This window comes from Spea bombifrons, chromosome 1 (assembly GCF_027358695.1).
Source record: "Spea bombifrons isolate aSpeBom1 chromosome 1, aSpeBom1.2.pri, whole genome shotgun sequence".
NCBI classification, from domain to species: domain Eukaryota; kingdom Metazoa; phylum Chordata; class Amphibia; order Anura; family Pelobatidae; genus Spea; species Spea bombifrons.
In genome coordinates this window covers 124,436,154-124,453,737 of record NC_071087.1, presented here as the reverse complement: position 1 = coordinate 124,453,737, position 17,584 = coordinate 124,436,154, and the positions used below count along the sequence as shown (strand labels likewise).

The 17,584-nt window shown below is 39.5% G+C and overlaps 1 protein-coding gene across 10 annotated transcripts in view; it reads right to left on the bottom strand.

Moving 5' to 3' along the window:
* The window catches only part of NCOR2 (nuclear receptor corepressor 2), a 165,122-nt gene that overhangs the window by 68,080 nt on the left and 79,458 nt on the right, over nt 1-17,584 (bottom strand). For all 10 annotated transcript variants that reach the window (XM_053471899.1, XM_053471951.1, XM_053471935.1 and 7 more), the window contains exons 7-14: nt 16,498-16,554; nt 16,213-16,265; nt 15,898-15,964; nt 11,641-11,813; nt 10,422-10,515; nt 8,984-9,162; nt 5,243-5,297; nt 3,819-3,917 (exon numbers count right to left, since the gene is read on the bottom strand). In XM_053471899.1, the coding sequence (XP_053327874.1) occupies nt 3,819-3,917; nt 5,243-5,297; nt 8,984-9,162; nt 10,422-10,515; nt 11,641-11,813; nt 15,898-15,964; nt 16,213-16,265; nt 16,498-16,554 (777 nt within the window). The remainder of the gene's footprint in view (nt 1-3,818; nt 3,918-5,242; nt 5,298-8,983; nt 9,163-10,421; nt 10,516-11,640; nt 11,814-15,897; nt 15,965-16,212; nt 16,266-16,497; nt 16,555-17,584) is intronic.

The following is a 17,584-nucleotide window of genomic DNA, read 5'->3' as shown; positions in this document are numbered from 1 at the left end:
AGGGCTGCCATCCACAGAGCTCTGACAGCGTTAGTGTAACACAAACCATCTGCTCACCTTTGCTCCACTTTCTGGGCTGATACAGAGCGCTGGGGAAAGGAGCTGTGGGAGGCAGGGTCACACACACTGGGCACCATCCCGCCGCCGCCGCCCCGCCGATTACACCACTCCCCTTAACCCCAGTCTGCCCAGGAGTTAAAGAGACGCTACTTATAAGTGCTTGGCTGTCAAAGGTTAAATGGGACATAAAGGGTTAACTACTTTCACTTTGCTTAAAAAGTCAACACAGGCGCGCGCCCCCCCATACGAATGTTACTGCATAAGTCTAGACAGGGTGAGGGGGTGGGGCCCGCAGCGGGCTCTAGTGTTTCCTACTTAAGAAACCGTCACGAGTCACGAAGGTCGCTGCTCACATCTCGATTGCGGAACATCCCACTCGCAATGTTTACTTCAAGTAATTAGAAACCACCACCTTTGTGGCATCGTCCATTTAAAGCCTGATTGGTAGAGTGTCCCTGCTACAGCGCTAACTTGAAAATCATATGCGGGGGGAGGTCAGGAACACCAAGCGCCACAGAGCGATCCGTGATATGTTAAACGCGAGAGAAGTCAGGAACACCTAACGCCACAGAGCAATCCGTGATACGTTAAACGCGAGAGAAGGGATGACATTCCGCGCAAACAATGGGTTACTCATTCGGGACAAAACACAGTGAAAAGGAGGGCTTAGAAGGATAGGGAGGCTTAGAAGGATGGGGGGGGGTCAGGAGGTGCTGAGACCGTAAGCAGGAGGTATAGGGGAAGGAAAAGTAAGTGGGAAGAAACAGGAAAGGACTCACGGTAAGAAAGTACACGAGTGGGTTATGCTATGTACGGAGGGAGTGGGAGGTAAAGCAGGGCACGGAGCGCTGGCCCTCCCGCTACCCACAGACTTACCTCCAGCTAACTCCGACTCGCAGACTGCTCGTATAAGCCCATAGCTCACAGACTGCCGCCTGCCCTCAGCCGGGGAGCTGCCCCGCACTTCCTGGCCATGTGTATAGCTCAGCCTCACACACTAACCACAGCATTCCCGCCACGGCAGCAGCAGCTCTCCCTCTGATTCATCACGAGTGTGAGGTACAGAAACCGAATACCCGACTACGCGCGAAAACCAGATTACCCGGACTAAAAAAACCAAAAACCCGTTTCATTTACCCCTCACGCACTTACACCTGCACCCCACTCCACCGCAGCCTGGAAAGCAGAAAATACTTATTCTGGACAACGTAGTAAATGTATAAATATAGCATTAAACCAGCTCGATGCCAAGACCCTTCCCACAAAAAATCGGATACATTTTTTGCCTCATGTTTTATTGCCAAGCTTTACACTGTTTGTTGGCTGCACCATTTACTGAAAATGCAAATATTTTTTAAATATATATATATAATATTATTTGTATTATAAAGAGTATATTGACTTATTTGTTATATTGGAAGCTGCAGAATCCCAGCAGTTAAGGCCAAGTATATATGTGAAGGGGGAGTAAATGTAACATGGCGGGCACTGTGAATATATAATTATACTTTTTCTACAATCCAGCCAGGCTCTGACTAGGTTTAATAATTCAAAATAAAAAGGTACCAGGCCATCGATTTTTGGGCTCTGACACAACACTGAACTGTTAGGTTCCACGGTTGCTTATGGATGTTCTATACATACCCATGGTCCAGGGCTCCAGATTATGAGAACAAATGAATAGTGATGATATACATGCCAAGAAGCACATGCGACTCTTTCGCTGGTTGCATGCGATGGTGGTAATATATGTGATGGAGACCCTTGTCAGGTTCCCCTGAAACAAGCCTGGCTTTCTAATAAGAAACTCAGAGCATAAAAGCCCTTTTCTAAAATAATAATACAACCCATGTTTCTGGTGTCAACATCTAGCCGTAACTCTGCTTGTACAAAGAATACATGAATTGAATACATTTTCCTGCCCTGTATACTTTGTATTTACCTAATATTGTTGGTTTTGTTTTTAAGTAGTTACAAGACAAATGTGTTACACATAGGTAAGCCTATTTTACATTACATTTACTTATAAAGCGCAGGCAGATTCCGCAGCGCTGTTATAGTCAGTACAACAATTTATAAACACATACAATAACAAACTGGTGCTCTTGCGAGTTTACAATCTAGTCAGTGGTTGAGGGGGAAGTGAGACAATAGGAGAGGACTGCTTGGATGGGGATGAGTTGATCTGGTTGTGATGATGTGTTGAAGCTGTTGATTGTTCAGATGGATTGATTACGATGATGGTTGGGAGTACTGGGAAGGAATGTTGCACGCTTCCCTGAACAGGTGGGTTTCAGAGAGGTTTTGAAAGTTGCGTATGAGGCAGAAAGTCTGACGGCACGGTGAAGGGAATTCCACAGGAGGGATGCGGCGCGGGTGAAATCCTGAATACGGGAGTGGGAAGGGGTAACAACAGTAGAAGAAAGCCGCAGGTCGTGAGAGGAGCAAAGGGGGTGGGTAGGGGTGTATTTGGATAGGAGGGTAGAGATGTAAAGGGGTGCAGAGTTGTTGAGGGCTCTATAGGTCCGGGTCAGAAGTTTAAATTTGATTCTGAAGGGTATGGGGAGCCAATAAAGTCATTGGCATAGTGGAGCGGCGGCAGAGAAAAATTAATCTAGCTGCAGTGTTGAGGATGGATTGAAGCGGTGACAGGTGGGAGAGGAGGAGACCGGTTAGTAGGGAGTTACAATAATCCAGGCGGGATATCACAAGGGAGTGGATTAGTAATTTGGTGGTTTCATGTGAGGAAATGGGGGATTTGGGCGATGTTTTTCAGGTGGAGGCGGCAGGATTTGGTGAGGGACTGGATGTGAGGGATGAAGGAATGCTGAATGTTGCAGCAGACCATGCATTTTATTAGTTATCTTTTATATCACTATGGGGCAGTCAAAAATGTCTGCAATCTGGAGATGCAGCTGAATACTTTGCAGTGGGTTTTCCTCCAGTTACACATAATCAGCACAAACAATCCTAAGAAACATAAAAGGTTTGGCAAACAAAAATAACATTACGGCTTCCTTTGCCAGGGACTGGTTACCAAAATGATAACATAAGCATCCAAATGCTCCTAGTGAAATACCCTGGCTTGTCTTCGCTCCAAAAAATATATACTTATATGTGTGGGTATTTTGAGATGGTGGGCTGCTGAACAGCCCCAAGTAAGACCTAGGCTGCAAAAAAATAAAATGTGTTTGGAAAAGGGAACGACATTTTTTTTTGCCCTGTAACTTCCAAAAAACATTGGAAAAAACCACAATATATTTTGTGGAATTTTGGTCAACTGAACTGCTTCGGGGAGGAATTTTTTTTAGTAACATTAGAAAATGTTTTGTTTTTTTTTTTCTTTAAAACATTTTAATTTTGAAAGTATTATTCATACTGAATGTTGGTATCAAAAGAAAGCTCTTTCTGTCCTTGAAAAAACAATATACAATTTGCGTGGGTGCATGAAAAGAAAGGAGAATCGTGGTTAAGGAAACTGATAAAATGTTGAAAAAGTCTAAGGTGTTTGGGCACAAAACACCCTCAGTAAAGAAGGAGTTAAAAGTTTCCAACAACATTGTAACATTTGGAAACTGGTAAGGAATGGTAATAAACAAGTTTATGTTTTTTTACCCTTTGAGTTGTGAATGTGCCAAGGTACTTGCACCAGGTCAAAGTAACAGCCAGCAGCGTGTATAACGTATAACCGTCACAGAACGAGGACACACATGACCATCAAGCTGTGCTTGCAGTCAATGTGACAACAGGTTCCTTACCTGATTTTTACCCCGGCGCCGGTAATTCCTTCTTACAAGGTTCTTGTAGTTTTCGTTCTTTTTTGTCAGGTAATAGAAAAGGACACAATCCGACACGGTCTAAAAGAGATATGCAGAGGTAACGTACGGGGAATGATACATGTTTGTTACAGGGTTCTGGTGCAAATGGGGACACAGTATGGCATTTTTTAAAAACTTTATTAAGCATTTCACAACAGGAATCTCATTTTCTCTGTTAATACTTTCATGTCACTCCTTTGTTTCCATAAAGATTTCAGGTACATACAAAAGCTCTGGCAGGATCTATCAAAAACAAGATCAGTGCCATTAACTTTGAGAAGGCGGCAATCGATGGTTTGATCAAAATGTATTATTCTAGTCATTTAACATTTTTTTCACACATTCAAGAAGTGAGTGCTTTTGGCATGATTCATGACAACATTCAGCCCAGGAGACAATTCCAGCCCGTTGGTCCCGTAATAAGGTCTTCCGAAAGTCCTTCTTACTATAGACCCTGGTGGCTGCACATGGAATTGCAAGTAAAACAGATAATGCTTCAGGCAGTGGGTCAGCCTTCTCCAGATAGAATTATGTTGCCTGCTGATCTGATGTACATATCTTGTTTTAAAAAAAATAATAAAATGCTACCTGGAATAAATCGGCATGATCACTACCGGGTAATTCAGTGCTCTGCCTGTGGGAGTGCTACAGAAGTAATAGAGAAACCAGCCCTGTATTAAGAGTGATCCTTCTATTACATCTGTTCTGTCACTTTGCTATGCACATGAAGATGTGTTACTAAGTCAGGGGTAGTGACTGAGTCATTTCTGCTGCTTAGGAGAAAGCACACACTGAAGCCTGCTGTCTCTCGAGTCCCAAGCTGTGCTTGGCACAAATTCAAAGTACACAGCCTCCCGGGTTCCCATTACTATTGTGACTGTATCAGCATTTCACATCACCGGCAGTTAATAAAATAGAATGCCCCCTTCTCTCTTTCACCCAGATGAGCCAGCACACCATTAGATACAACCCTGGCTCAGCCAGAAAACATGGCAATGAGTTTTGACTATTCTTTACAGCAGGATTATAGCTACCAATAAAAGTGCGCTGAATTATCTTGTGTTCCTGTATTTAGTTGAGTATCAGGTCCTACCAAGCATCAATTCTAGCTTCTTGGGGCAAACTAGGCTTGGTGCAGTCAGATCAAATGTCTAGTGATGGAAAGGGCTGTCGCATAGCTTGGTGAGGCCAGAAATGTAGAGTGTGGGGAAGATAAACCGTTAAGGAAGATTACACTTTTGCCTTACCATTTTACAACATGGGTAACTGGGTTTCTCCACAATGAGTGAATGTTTATGAACAAATATACAGTTTTTTGTAAACATGTTTTCTGAGGCACAGATCGTTACCGTCACACAACATACCTTCCTCTCCAAGAACGATGCAATGAACACAAAGTTCTTTGGCTGTTGTATGAACCTGTAAATAAAGAGTAGAAATGTTAAAGTACATATTCCTATTATTATGATGTCTGTATTTAAAGGAAAAACAGTCACCCAACATGCATACAATCATATTATCGTTTTTTTTATTCATTGCAATCAATGGCCTGTTCCTGCCGACTGGCCCGTTCGATTAGCTGCTACACTATTATTGCAAGTTTAACCAATAAGTTAAAAACAAGATCCCGGTACTTTGGTGATGGTCACCACCATTTCCCTGACTAAATATATTAGTATTTAAAGAACCATCATAATTTTCTAAACTAAATACTAAAAAATTGTCTGGATTATGAGAAAACAAATATTTGTAGCCACTTTTAAAAATGCTCGGTGATTTTTTTTTTTTCTGAAGCCTCCTGTTCAGCTTTTACTTAACCTTTAAGGAAGGGTCAGCGATTCATCTGAGACTCACAACATTTCTGATGAGTCTGAGTAAGCTGTGGTGAGACATGTAAAATTCTTTGAAACACACTTTCCTCAAGAGGACGCCTCTAATGTAACTCCCACAGACACATCTGAATTAACAGGAGGTCATGCTCCGAGAAAGGATGTTGGCAGGCTTCAGGGAAATGTAACGGACTATCACTACACATAGAGCAAAAACACTTCCCAACACAGGTGGAAGGGAATAGACAGCTTAACAGGAGGCACTAAAAATCATATAGCACATAAGAATGCAAACATATCGGTTCTGCGGTTCTAAGTGTTGTGCTTGGCTACACACACAAACTAACAATCATAAAATATGCAATATATCAACATCAAATAAACCTCGAGATAAGAGGGCATCAGCAGCTGTGCAAGTGAGAGGAAATACATGATATAAGAAAGGGTTAATAAGAGGAACATTTAAAGGATACTATCCTCCTCCTCCTCCTGCTGCTGCTTCAGTGATCACAGCTCTACCTTAAGCTAAGAAGAATCCATGACGACCGATTATAATAAGATGTCTCCTGTAGACGACCAGTTCCCATCTGCTTCTACTGCCTCATTACGTTACTCATTTGAGGAATGGGAATCTCCATAGTCAACAGTTGGTTAAGAGGTGATAATATATTTTAATGCGGTTCTGTGACTCGGTATGAACTCATAGTATATCATTTTCAGGCTTGCTTATGACTTTCTAAATTCCTAATGTAATATTTTTTAGGTAACTTTTCAGTGACTCATTACCAATTCCTACTACGCCAGTTTTCAGTTATTGTGGGGTGACTCACTGCAAATTCCTAGTATGTCAGCTTTCAAATATCACATTACTTTTATAGAGTAATGTGAAAATGGGGGGAGAGGACCTAGAATCTCTCAGTGATACAAGTTTCTACTGGTAAAAAGTTATTAATATTCCTAAATTGTAGCAGAAGTGATTTCACTTCTGGTAACACGATCTGCTAAATTTTAACATCTAAATTAATTCACTACAGATCAAGGAGACAAAAGTTACAGAAAAAAAGAGGAAACAGAAGTTGAGTTGTTGTGGACTAAGAGCAGAAACTATCCTGAAACCATGTAATGAACAAATAACAAAAGGGACCTTCCCCTCTAGCCATGTTTACAACACAACCTAAACCAAACATAAATGAGAACTCAACAACTCCAAAGCTGCAAAAACCCAAACAATTTACACAGCGCCACTGTAGTGTAACCACATCCAAACATACTAAAACTGCAGATGAGGGATGGAAGGGAATGCTGTATGTTCTAGCACATCCCCTGATCATGTCACTCACTTTATAAGCTGTAAAAGTCCCAGTGAAGTGAATCTACAATTTAATGTTCTGTTATATCACTTCCTTCTTTGTGGTGAACCACTCACCCAGAGCCGCACTTTGGCAATGCAACAATCTTAAGCGCTTAACCGTTGCCTGTTGGCCATAGAGCTTGTGGGTAGGGATACACGCGACACAACATACAACGGCTGGGAGCTGAAAGGCTGATAAATCATTTAATTCACTTCTTTGTTTGAGAAGGACCAGTGCTCATAGTAAGATATGCATTTTAAAATACAGTACCCGATGAATAAATTAGCCAGTAGTATTGTGTACGTTTCACCTATGGGTATTGGCCTCCTCTGTTTTATAACGTGCAAATGCAACACTGCGTGCCTCTCCTTACATCCACATTCACAGCAGACAGTTTTGATGCAAATTACAGATTTACAGATGTATCATGTATCCCTCTATAGGATAGCATTTTATATTTTAACTCATCTGCATGTCTAAGATGTTGCCCAAACTAGTCAGTACGATCAACTGATTAAATTTCCACTAGTATATTTCTGTGATATAGTACATTATTATTTATTGTTTTATATAGCGCCATCATATATCATAGGGCTTCAACAACTAATTGATAAAAATCCATAATCGTGCAGGCTGCCCCCACTAGAGCCTGGGAGCCTGGAGTGCGAGGGGCAAGCCTGGGGGGGGCAGAGTGGCATATCATGGGTATAAGGCACATCTTGGGAGAAGAGTGGCAAGCCTGGGGGCAGATGTTCATAACTGGGGGGCATGTTGGCAACTAAATGCAATAAAAAACAAGAAATTATTTTTTTTTTTCAATCATAGTTTTTATTAAATAGGAAAAAAAAATTTACTTGTGAATTAATATTTATTAGTAAAACATTTTTTTAGGTATTAAAACCTAGTTTGAGAAATATTGTGTTTGGGGTCTTGTGTTAAAATATTTATTTTATTATTATTATTATGTCATAGTAAAATAAGAGGGCAATTAGAGAAATGCCATTATGAGTACAATGACACATTAATGTAAATTTTACGTTTTTTTAAACATCCAGTTTTTTCATTAAGTTTAAATAAACAAAAAATGTGCATATTGTGTTCGGCCCACTAATCAATTATGAAAATAGTTAGTTGGAGCCCTATATTCCACGGCGCTGTAAAATGCTTTGGTAATACTGACCACCTGTAAGTACAATTATTTAGTGTCATGATGCTATGTTTAAAGAGACACTCCAGCCATCATATGCACTTTGCATTTGCCCTTTTTCACCATGCCCCAGGCATTATGCGATGCAGGAGATCTCCATCCATGCCATATACTTTCCTCCAGTCAACTCCAACTCTAGTTCAGCGAACACTGAGCAGGTGGTGTCTGTTCAGACGCCATGCAGATGTGCGGAAAGAGTTTTAATTTCTTTTAATTGGAGTGTTTTCCTGACGTTAATTGGCTGCTTCAAGCAACCAATAGGAGGGATTGTCAAACCACAGAAAAGGAAAGAAGCTGCAGAGTTGCAGCTTCTACTTCAGGAAAACCCCTTCATTTGTTTTGTTCAACAGTAGCTATTAATGTACTTTAATATGCATTCTTTTTTTACAGGGGGTGTCATGGAAAGTAAACCGTATCTTTAAATTTGCCTCTATAACTGGTTGTGTTTCCTCAAGCCCAATTACTGGCGGCTCCTGGCCTTTCAAGTATTTTGGTCATTTAGCCCACATGTACAGAGATGCAGGCAAGTCTGGCTCATCTATTCATACCTCCAATGGTGTCCTCTACATATATTCTCTAACCAATTCAGTTATCTTTACATAGGCACAAATCTATATTTGCAGACAGACACATGCATTTTAGTGGGTGAACGTTAAAGTAAAAAGCATGTAAACCCATTTGCAATGCACAAAGAAGCAGATAAGATTCTAAACTTACTTCTCTCTGAAGGTGTCTTTCTCCTGTTCGCTCCACATGTTCATGACCTGACGGTCCTTGTACACCTTCATGGGGTCATCCATCAGGCCATTCATATTGATAAACTTGATTCGCTGCTGCTCTGCATCAAACAGCATGGGTGGGATGACTGCCAGCTGACGCATCTGCTTCTCTAAGTTCTACAGAAAATGACAGAGTCATTAGTAGAGCATCGACCACCCACGGCATGAGAAAAGCGGATTCTGCATTGTGATATAAAGAATTAACACCCTAGCAATTAAAGCACTCACGCAAAACGGTGTTAATTACATGCTGCAGACACCAGATCATAACTTGCAACCCTCCAAAGACTGAAGATAGTTGAAATAAGCTGGATGGATCCCCATATGTTTGTGTCAGAACAGGGGTCATTGCGGGGGAATCATGTTAACAATTTGGGAAGATTTGTGCTCCACTATATGGACAAAAGTATTGAGACACACTACTCAATTATTAAAATCAGGGTTTAGGCTAGGCCCCTTACTTCCAGTAAAGGAAAACAATGCTTCAGCATACCAAGACATTTTGGACAATGCTACGCTTCCAACTTTGGGGCAATAGTTCCTTTTCCATCCCAGCATGATTGCGCCCCAGCGCAGAAAGCAAGGTCCATAAACATGGTTTTGAGGTGAACTGGAATGGAGATGCCAGGTCTTCTTGTGCAACATCACTGCCTGACCTCACAAATAATGCTCTACTGCATGAAATGGCAAAAATTCACAAAGAAACTCTCCGAAATCTTGTGGAAAGCCTTCCCAGAAGAGTGGAGGCTGTTATGGCTGCAAAGTGGGGTGATCTACATATTAGTGTCTATGGATTTAGAATGCAATTTCATGAAAGTCACTGTTGGTGTCATGGTCAGGTGCCCCAATACTTCTTTCCATAAAGTGTACCTGTTCAGTTGACAGTGTCAGAATGCTCCACCTTTGCCATTACAGATGAAGGACCAGGCAGTTGCCAATGGGGTTTTGTTTACTAATGTTAATATTCAATACATTTTTATTTTCATAAATACAGCCTGGATTATACCGCAGGGCCCACCATTGAGTTAAAGTGGAACAATTCACAGGACACTTACATTTAGCATATATTAATTACATATAATTAAGAAGAGAGTTTATGTTAGCTTGGGATCAAGTGTTTGTGAAGATACTATATAGAGATTTATTGAGCAGTAAGGAGAGATGAGAAGTGCCACGTGGAGACCTTATCTCTAGCAATAAACGAGTCAAAAAGATAATTCACAGCTATTTAAATTAGGAAAGGTTCATGATTCAATTAACTGTCGTGAGAGAAAATGAAAGTGTTCCTTATGATACATTAAATTAAATAAAGAATAAAAGGCATATACACTGCATGAGGACCAAGACCGTACAAATCCAGTGGAAGGAAGCCTTACCTCCTGCTCTGAAAGGCCGTCAATAATTTCTGACACTTCGTGCTCGCTGCGTGCCGCAGATAAGGACAGGCTGCTTCCCCTCTGTCCTACCCTGCTGAGAGATGGAATTGAAATGTGCAGTGATGCGTTAACAGGTTATATGGATGAGCGACTTAACATAACCACTGCAGGCATTCGTAGGACTCGTGTTACCCAGAACCCTTCTTGGGTATAACAACACTTTTAAGTTCAGCGGCTGTAGCACAATTTAAAAAATAAATAAAGTGATTCCCGACAATACAACAAGTACATTATTGTCTAAGTCACACCTCAGACACGACAAGGATGAGGTTAATAAAAAAAATATTGTTAGCAATAAATTCTAGCATTCTATTTCATGCCTGCCATTTGTCACTGGTGTAGAGCTGCTGTTCCATTTATATTTCTGGAATGTTAAGCATACAGACATTAGCAGACCTTTTCAATTTATTATTTGCCTTTAATCTAATTTCACATAAAGTCAACACATTATTTTAACCCCTTAATGACAAAGCCTGTACATGTACAGGCTCAAAATGCATTGTTTTCAATGGGTTTAGGGACCGCCCATTGTCCTTAAGGGGTTAAGTTATTTTTCTGTTTTTTAAAAGTGTTAAATTCCGCAGAATTTTGTCCGCTTTCAATTTTTTTTACCCTATATATTATATACACAGACAAGAAGTCTATGGATTATATGCTTTGTGTTGTCTTGTTTTCTGCTACTCAAGAATATATGACAGCACCCTAAGTATGCAATATGCTACGATTCTCTCTTCCGGGTACTCAGGCTAAATGTATAGTATAAAAAATGAATAAAACATAAAAAAGGATATTGACATTGCTATGAGATTTTACAAAATACCTCCACTAGACATAAGTACTCTGAACATAACTACAAGCCAGTAAGTCAAAGGGATTTTCTCATTTTGGGAAAAGGAAATCTAAAGGAAACCACATAGAGTTAAATGGTGGTTAGGTTAGGGTGGGAAGGCATAAGGTATCTTGGAGGTACGGTTGTGGTGAACACGCTGTCTAAGATGCAGATGACTAAGCCTTCCTGGCTTTATCCATGTCTGGATTTTTTCTTGAAAGTAAAAAAAAAAATGTAACCCAAGATTTGAAAACTCAGTGGATGTTTTGCATTCTAATGCAGAAGAATGTACGGTGCGAATGATCAGCATGGTACAGATCATAAACCAACCTCTGCATGCGTTCCTGAAGCTCCCTCTGCTTGCGGATTTCTGGAAACTGCTTCTCATAATACTCTCGGATTTTGCTCTCCTTGGCCCGTCTTCGTGGATTGTTTTCAATGCGTTCCACCTTTTTCTCCCAGGCTTCCATCAGCTGGTCATATCGTTGGCAGAGCTTTTGCTCCTAAAAATGATTACCAACACATTAAAATCAGTGACCAGAAAAATACTGACTGCCCTCTCTAATCAAACCAGTCACATAGCAGAACACAGAATGTCTGTGACCATTTTCATAATTTTCAAAAAAAAGAAGAAAAAAAAGGATTTTTTTTTAACCACAGACCACACCAGCAGCCTTGTCCTTACAGCTGTTAAAACCACAATCACTATGTGATTTAATGCGCACTTAAATAATTCAGCAGGCAGATGTACTAATCTGGTGTTAGCAGCTTGAAGGATGAAAAATACTTATTTTAAGATTTTTTCCCCCCTAAGCTACTAGAGCGCTGTAAATAGGTTAAATAACCGGCACCCCATTGATTACGCTAACAAGATCCATACAGAAATACGTTACTATAGCGTTAATAAATCTTGGTGGCTTTAAGGAGTAGAAAAAAAGTGAACCAAATGGGTACATTGCATGCCAAATAGGCTTGTGTGTAGATATCATGAAAATATGGGGTCTACATGATATCTTTAATGGATATGGCATGTAGTGTGAAAAAATAAAAGCACATTATCAATAAAAAGATGGTTTATAATCCCTTCAAAGTGCTTACTGTATTCGCCTTAAATACCAACATTATTACGATGAAGTGGCGAATGAGTGTTGTTTCCAAAGGGAACTGTCACCGTTATATGTTTTATCACAACTAAATTCAGCTAATGAAACAAACAATATCCTTTACTTCTTGTCTGTTAATTAGTGTCATTGATTGCAGAGATCTAGTTTAAAGGTTCTCCTTATGGAAGCTGTGAAAGACCCGCAGGCAATATCTCCGCAGATCTCCCCATCTCTTCACCCACCTTTACAAAGTCTGCCAACAACTTAACAATAACCGAGCAATATCAGTCGTGAGGAATAATCACGCAGATCCTGAGAACTGGAAGTTAAGATAACTTTCCCTTTGGTAATACACATTAGGAGTGTTTACAATACATGTCTTTGCTTATATTAAGTCAGTAAAATCTGTTACATACTTTTATTTATTTTGCCCCTTCGTGACAGGACTGGTGTAAAAAGTTTGTACCCTTAGTGACAATGGCCATTTTAACATTTCTGCGGTGTTTGTGCTTTTTGAGAATTTACTGCGCCCACACATTTTTTTCAGGACAAGAAATGTAATGTATTAAAAAAAAAAAGGAAAAATTGTAATTTTTTTATGGGGGTAAAATGCCCTCTTACATTATACACTATTTTTTCTTATTTTTCTACTTGGGGCAAGAAATTTTTTTTATTATTTTTTTTACATTTTATTACATTTTTATTTATTCTTTAACTATTTTAACATTTTTTATATTTTTAAAAAATATATTTTTTGTATTTTTTTAAATTAAGGGCACCACTGCCCTACATTGCTGACCTGTGAGCAGCCTACAGGGGGAGCTCAGTGGTCTCAGGAGGGTCTTAGAACCTTTTACCCTGGCACTTGTGATCGCTCCAGAGAGCAATCACACGGCTCCCTGGTTTGTTTGTTTTTAATTTTAGTGTAGCTGAATGCCTCGATTGATTGCACTTAAACAACGGCTGAGCGAAATAAGCGATCACTGTTCCTAAGCTCCTTACAGCAGCAGGGCACCATCTACAAAGTTTTTGGGTGTTGCTGAATGTCTCGATATCGAGGCACTGCAGCAACACAAGCTAAGCAAAGAAAGCATTTGTTGATCACTTTCTAAACTCTTTAATCCACATGACATGCCAGGCACGTCAATTGTCCTTAACTGCATGTTTTCCGGTGACATGTCTGGCACATCAACTGTCAATAAGGGGTTAATGTACACACAGAAGATGCCAGAATGATTTGCCTTCTTGGTAACAAAGCTGAAATACACCATGGCAGTTGGCACTGCATCCCAGGAAGCTGATGGAGTAAGCAAAACTTTTAAAGAACCAGAAACTTAGCCAAAGTTATTTTTTACTTACCTTGTTAGTTTCAGAAACTTTGTTTATAGGCATAAACCTCATTTTCTGTAGTTGTCCGAAGGATGACACGTACTCATGATATCAGCGCACCCCTTAGCCAATCATAGAAACAGAATTTGACCCATTTTTCAGGTAAGAACCATTTTTCACGATGTAAGACTCAGGCCTTAATCAGCCCTTAATCTTGTCTCAGGTTCAGGATAGCTTTATGCCTGTCACACTCAGCTGGGAGTGGGTGCTAAAAGATCTTTCTCACCATTCTGTGGTATGGATTGCTTGTTTCGGCTTATAAGCGATGGAGGGGATATAGTTAAAATCTGTTAAAAGTTGTCAATACACCTTCTAGCTTATGTTTCTTCAATGTGATTTTCTGAGTTATTTAGCACACCCCGTGGAAGCTAAGTGGCTATATATTGTAATCCACAAGCATCATTCCCAAAGGAACTGTAAATGATAGGTGTCGGAAAAAGTTTTTAATTTACTATTGTGATTTCTGAACATTTACGGAAGGCTGTGAGTGATTCATACAGATGATTATTAATTTCCTTTTGTTCATGGATTTTAATTTGAGCCTCACCCCCCCCAAACACAGAGTTGACTGAGAAATGTTTACAGCACGCTCACAGACTATGCAGAAAGCAGCAGCCCAAACACAGTACATGTTTTCCATACACAAGGCCTTTTGCTATTGTGTTCTAGGCCGAGTATTTTTCAGCCAAATTTGCCCACCCTCACTTCCTGCCACTCTCTGCCCCCTTCATTAACAATCGCTGGGAATTCTTGTATTATTACAGGTTTATTTTTCTTGTGAACTCCCATGCAGATTGCCTTACAAATGTTCTGTCAATGTAGCCAAAATAATAAAACAAATAATATGGCTTCAAGAATTTTTTTTGAACGGATTATCTGATTTTTTTTGCATTATTAAGTTGTCGAGCTGGAATTACGCCACTCACATCTTTAATAAGCTATTTGAAAATGTGATAAATTTCATGAACCTTCTCTTTTGAAAATGAATACAGCAATATGAACACATTTTACGTGTGTTGGCCACAGCGCTACAGCATACTCCGCTGGGTTCTCTTCGGTAGAATGCAGGAATAATTGGAAATTAAATACATTTTTTTCAGGATTTAATTTTTTTATTATTATTTTTTTATTTTTTTTCCACGGTGGTCATGTTCTGATTGGCCTATTAAATAATTATGAAAAATAGTAAATTATTAAGTTATATATAAGACTTGAATGCATCCCTTGTAGTGGTTTTGTTGCATTGATCTAAAGCGTGTGTTCTAAGGAAACAGACTGTCACTCTTCTACAGAAGATGAGGATGTTCCGTAACAAGTTGAAATGAAATATGAGTTATTGCTAGAACAACGAGATTGATATTTCACAAGGATTTGCACTTTTTGAAGATATTTCAAAGGGTTTTTATAGTTAAAGGTACCCCTCTCCCAAGCACTTGGTTTATCCTAGGTTTAATTGCACCTTTTACTGCGCACCACTGCCTTTCCTGAAAGCAGCTGTTTACCAGAAATGAGAAATTCCGCTTCTGTACTTTTAATTAATTGTACCTTGCTTTCTGCTGGATCAGCTTCTATTCTTTCTCGCCTTGAAACATTAAGTAGTCCTTTGACACCAAAACTCTATGCAGTAGGCACCAAAAACTGATGCCAATACACTTTTTTTTATTTTATTTATTTATTTATTTTTAACACCCAGATGTGACCTTCAGCATTTTACTACGAGCTTTGTAGGAAATATGCTTTATATAAATAGACTTGTTACTGGTACAAATAGTGAAAAAATAATAATTAAAAAAAATAGTGGACAAAATATTAATTAAAAATAGTAGTACAAATATTTGACCTTTTATGCTTTGACAAGCCGGGAAATCAAATAAGTCTGGACATGAAGAACACAAGGAACTAGTCTAAGCCAACTCTCATCATGCTCAACCAGTTAACAGACTAGCTGAGCATGACTGGAGTTCTAACCCTTAAATCCACAACAGCTACCGAGTCAGAGGTTACATATCCATGGTTGCACTAATTGAATGAATCTGTCAGAAGATCATTAGTAACATGTTGGAAGACTTATGTTCAGTGCCCATCACAGACTTACCCACTGCTTGCGTGCATGATTCCTTCTCTTAAAATACAAAATGAGCTTCTTGCGCATGGTCTGATTTCTGAAACGCAATAAATAAACTCAATTTAAAGAAGAGGGCTTTAATAAATGTTGAGATTAGATAAGACGTTTAACAGCAATAAAACAAACATGTATCTTTTCTTTTCAATGCTTGTTTATGAAAAAATTGTCACAAATGAAGATGAAAAAAAATGATTTTCATGATTCAATGCTCCACGTGAAGGCACTATAACCAAGGATGCAGTTTGGTATGTTCTAGTTCTTGATTTAGAAAATGGTTACACTTACATTTTAATATTGTCATGGTATTGCTTTGTGTCTGAAGGCTGGTTATACAGCGGCTGAAATACAAAACGAATAGACAGTTAATACAAAAGGTCACCAAACACTCCGGCATCACAGGTCACATTTACCAAGTAGTGATTAGCAAAAAAGCACTTCTTCATCCTCCAACGAGGTGATCACCTCGTTGGACTCTTCCCTATGTGGAAATGGCCTCCTTTCCTTATTTATGCAAAGTTACTGTAGGATATACTATACTTTGTATACATCAAAAGACTCATTATAACTCACCAGTTCTACATGAGGTCCAAGTCCCTCCAATATCCTGTGAGCTGCCTCTGCTTTTTTCTAGGAAGAAAGAAAAACAATGTTTATCTAATTTACCTGCAAAACATGATAATCTGGTCTCTAAAAACACCAATTAAGAAGAAAATGTTTTCTGATGGCGGAATCTGTGCACTGTAACAGACGAATACATCAGGCGCTTGGTTTCACCATCTGAGCAGCTATTGATATATGTGCCGCCATGTAAAATTCTAATCAGAATTTTGGCAGCAAGTCAGTTATGTGTGAACATGTTCATTAGTGAGGGCCCAAAAGTCACGAATTAAGCAAAAGTAGTATGTTACTTATTTGTGCATTTAGTCCTCAGTCTGCAAAACCGTTTTACCGCCAGAAGACCAACCACCTTAAAGACACTGGTGTCATATCTTCTATCATATAGTTGGACAGTCAGTATATAGTGTGCATTATGGGACACCACTAGTGATAGCCTTATGTACATAGCACATTCAATGAAAATCTTGTACAACAGAAAGCCAGCAGCAAAGGGGACTTCATCCTTTCTACAATCTAGTCTTTGGGGAACCGATCCCATACCAGAATAAACTAAATAGTAGCAATGACAGTTTTTAACATTGTGCTCCCTCTTGTAGTGCTTGTTGCTACATAAGCCAAGGAATAAACGACAGAGAGGATCTTTGCGACTTCAGAGCTTTATACTAAATGTGGCGATACAGCAGTATTAGGAGGCCCCCAAGTGGTGGAAGTCTAAACTACACCAAAGAGGTCACAAGCAACACCTGTTACACGAACCAAGTTAGACACCCTCGTAGCGGATGATTATATTTATCATTCCACTTCCGCCTCACCGGCTGTGTACAAAGCAATTAAAGGGACATGTCACTAAGATCTATTGAACTTGTTATAATTTAAGATTATTTATATAAATCTATTATTAAATGTTTCGTAATTACAGAGGCTCTCTAAATCTTTTACACTATTCCCCTGTGCCGTTGTACATTAGCACGCACATATAGTTTAATTAGGGGTGTAATTTCCGAGACACTCTTGCAATTTTCCTGAAAAGTGACTCAAT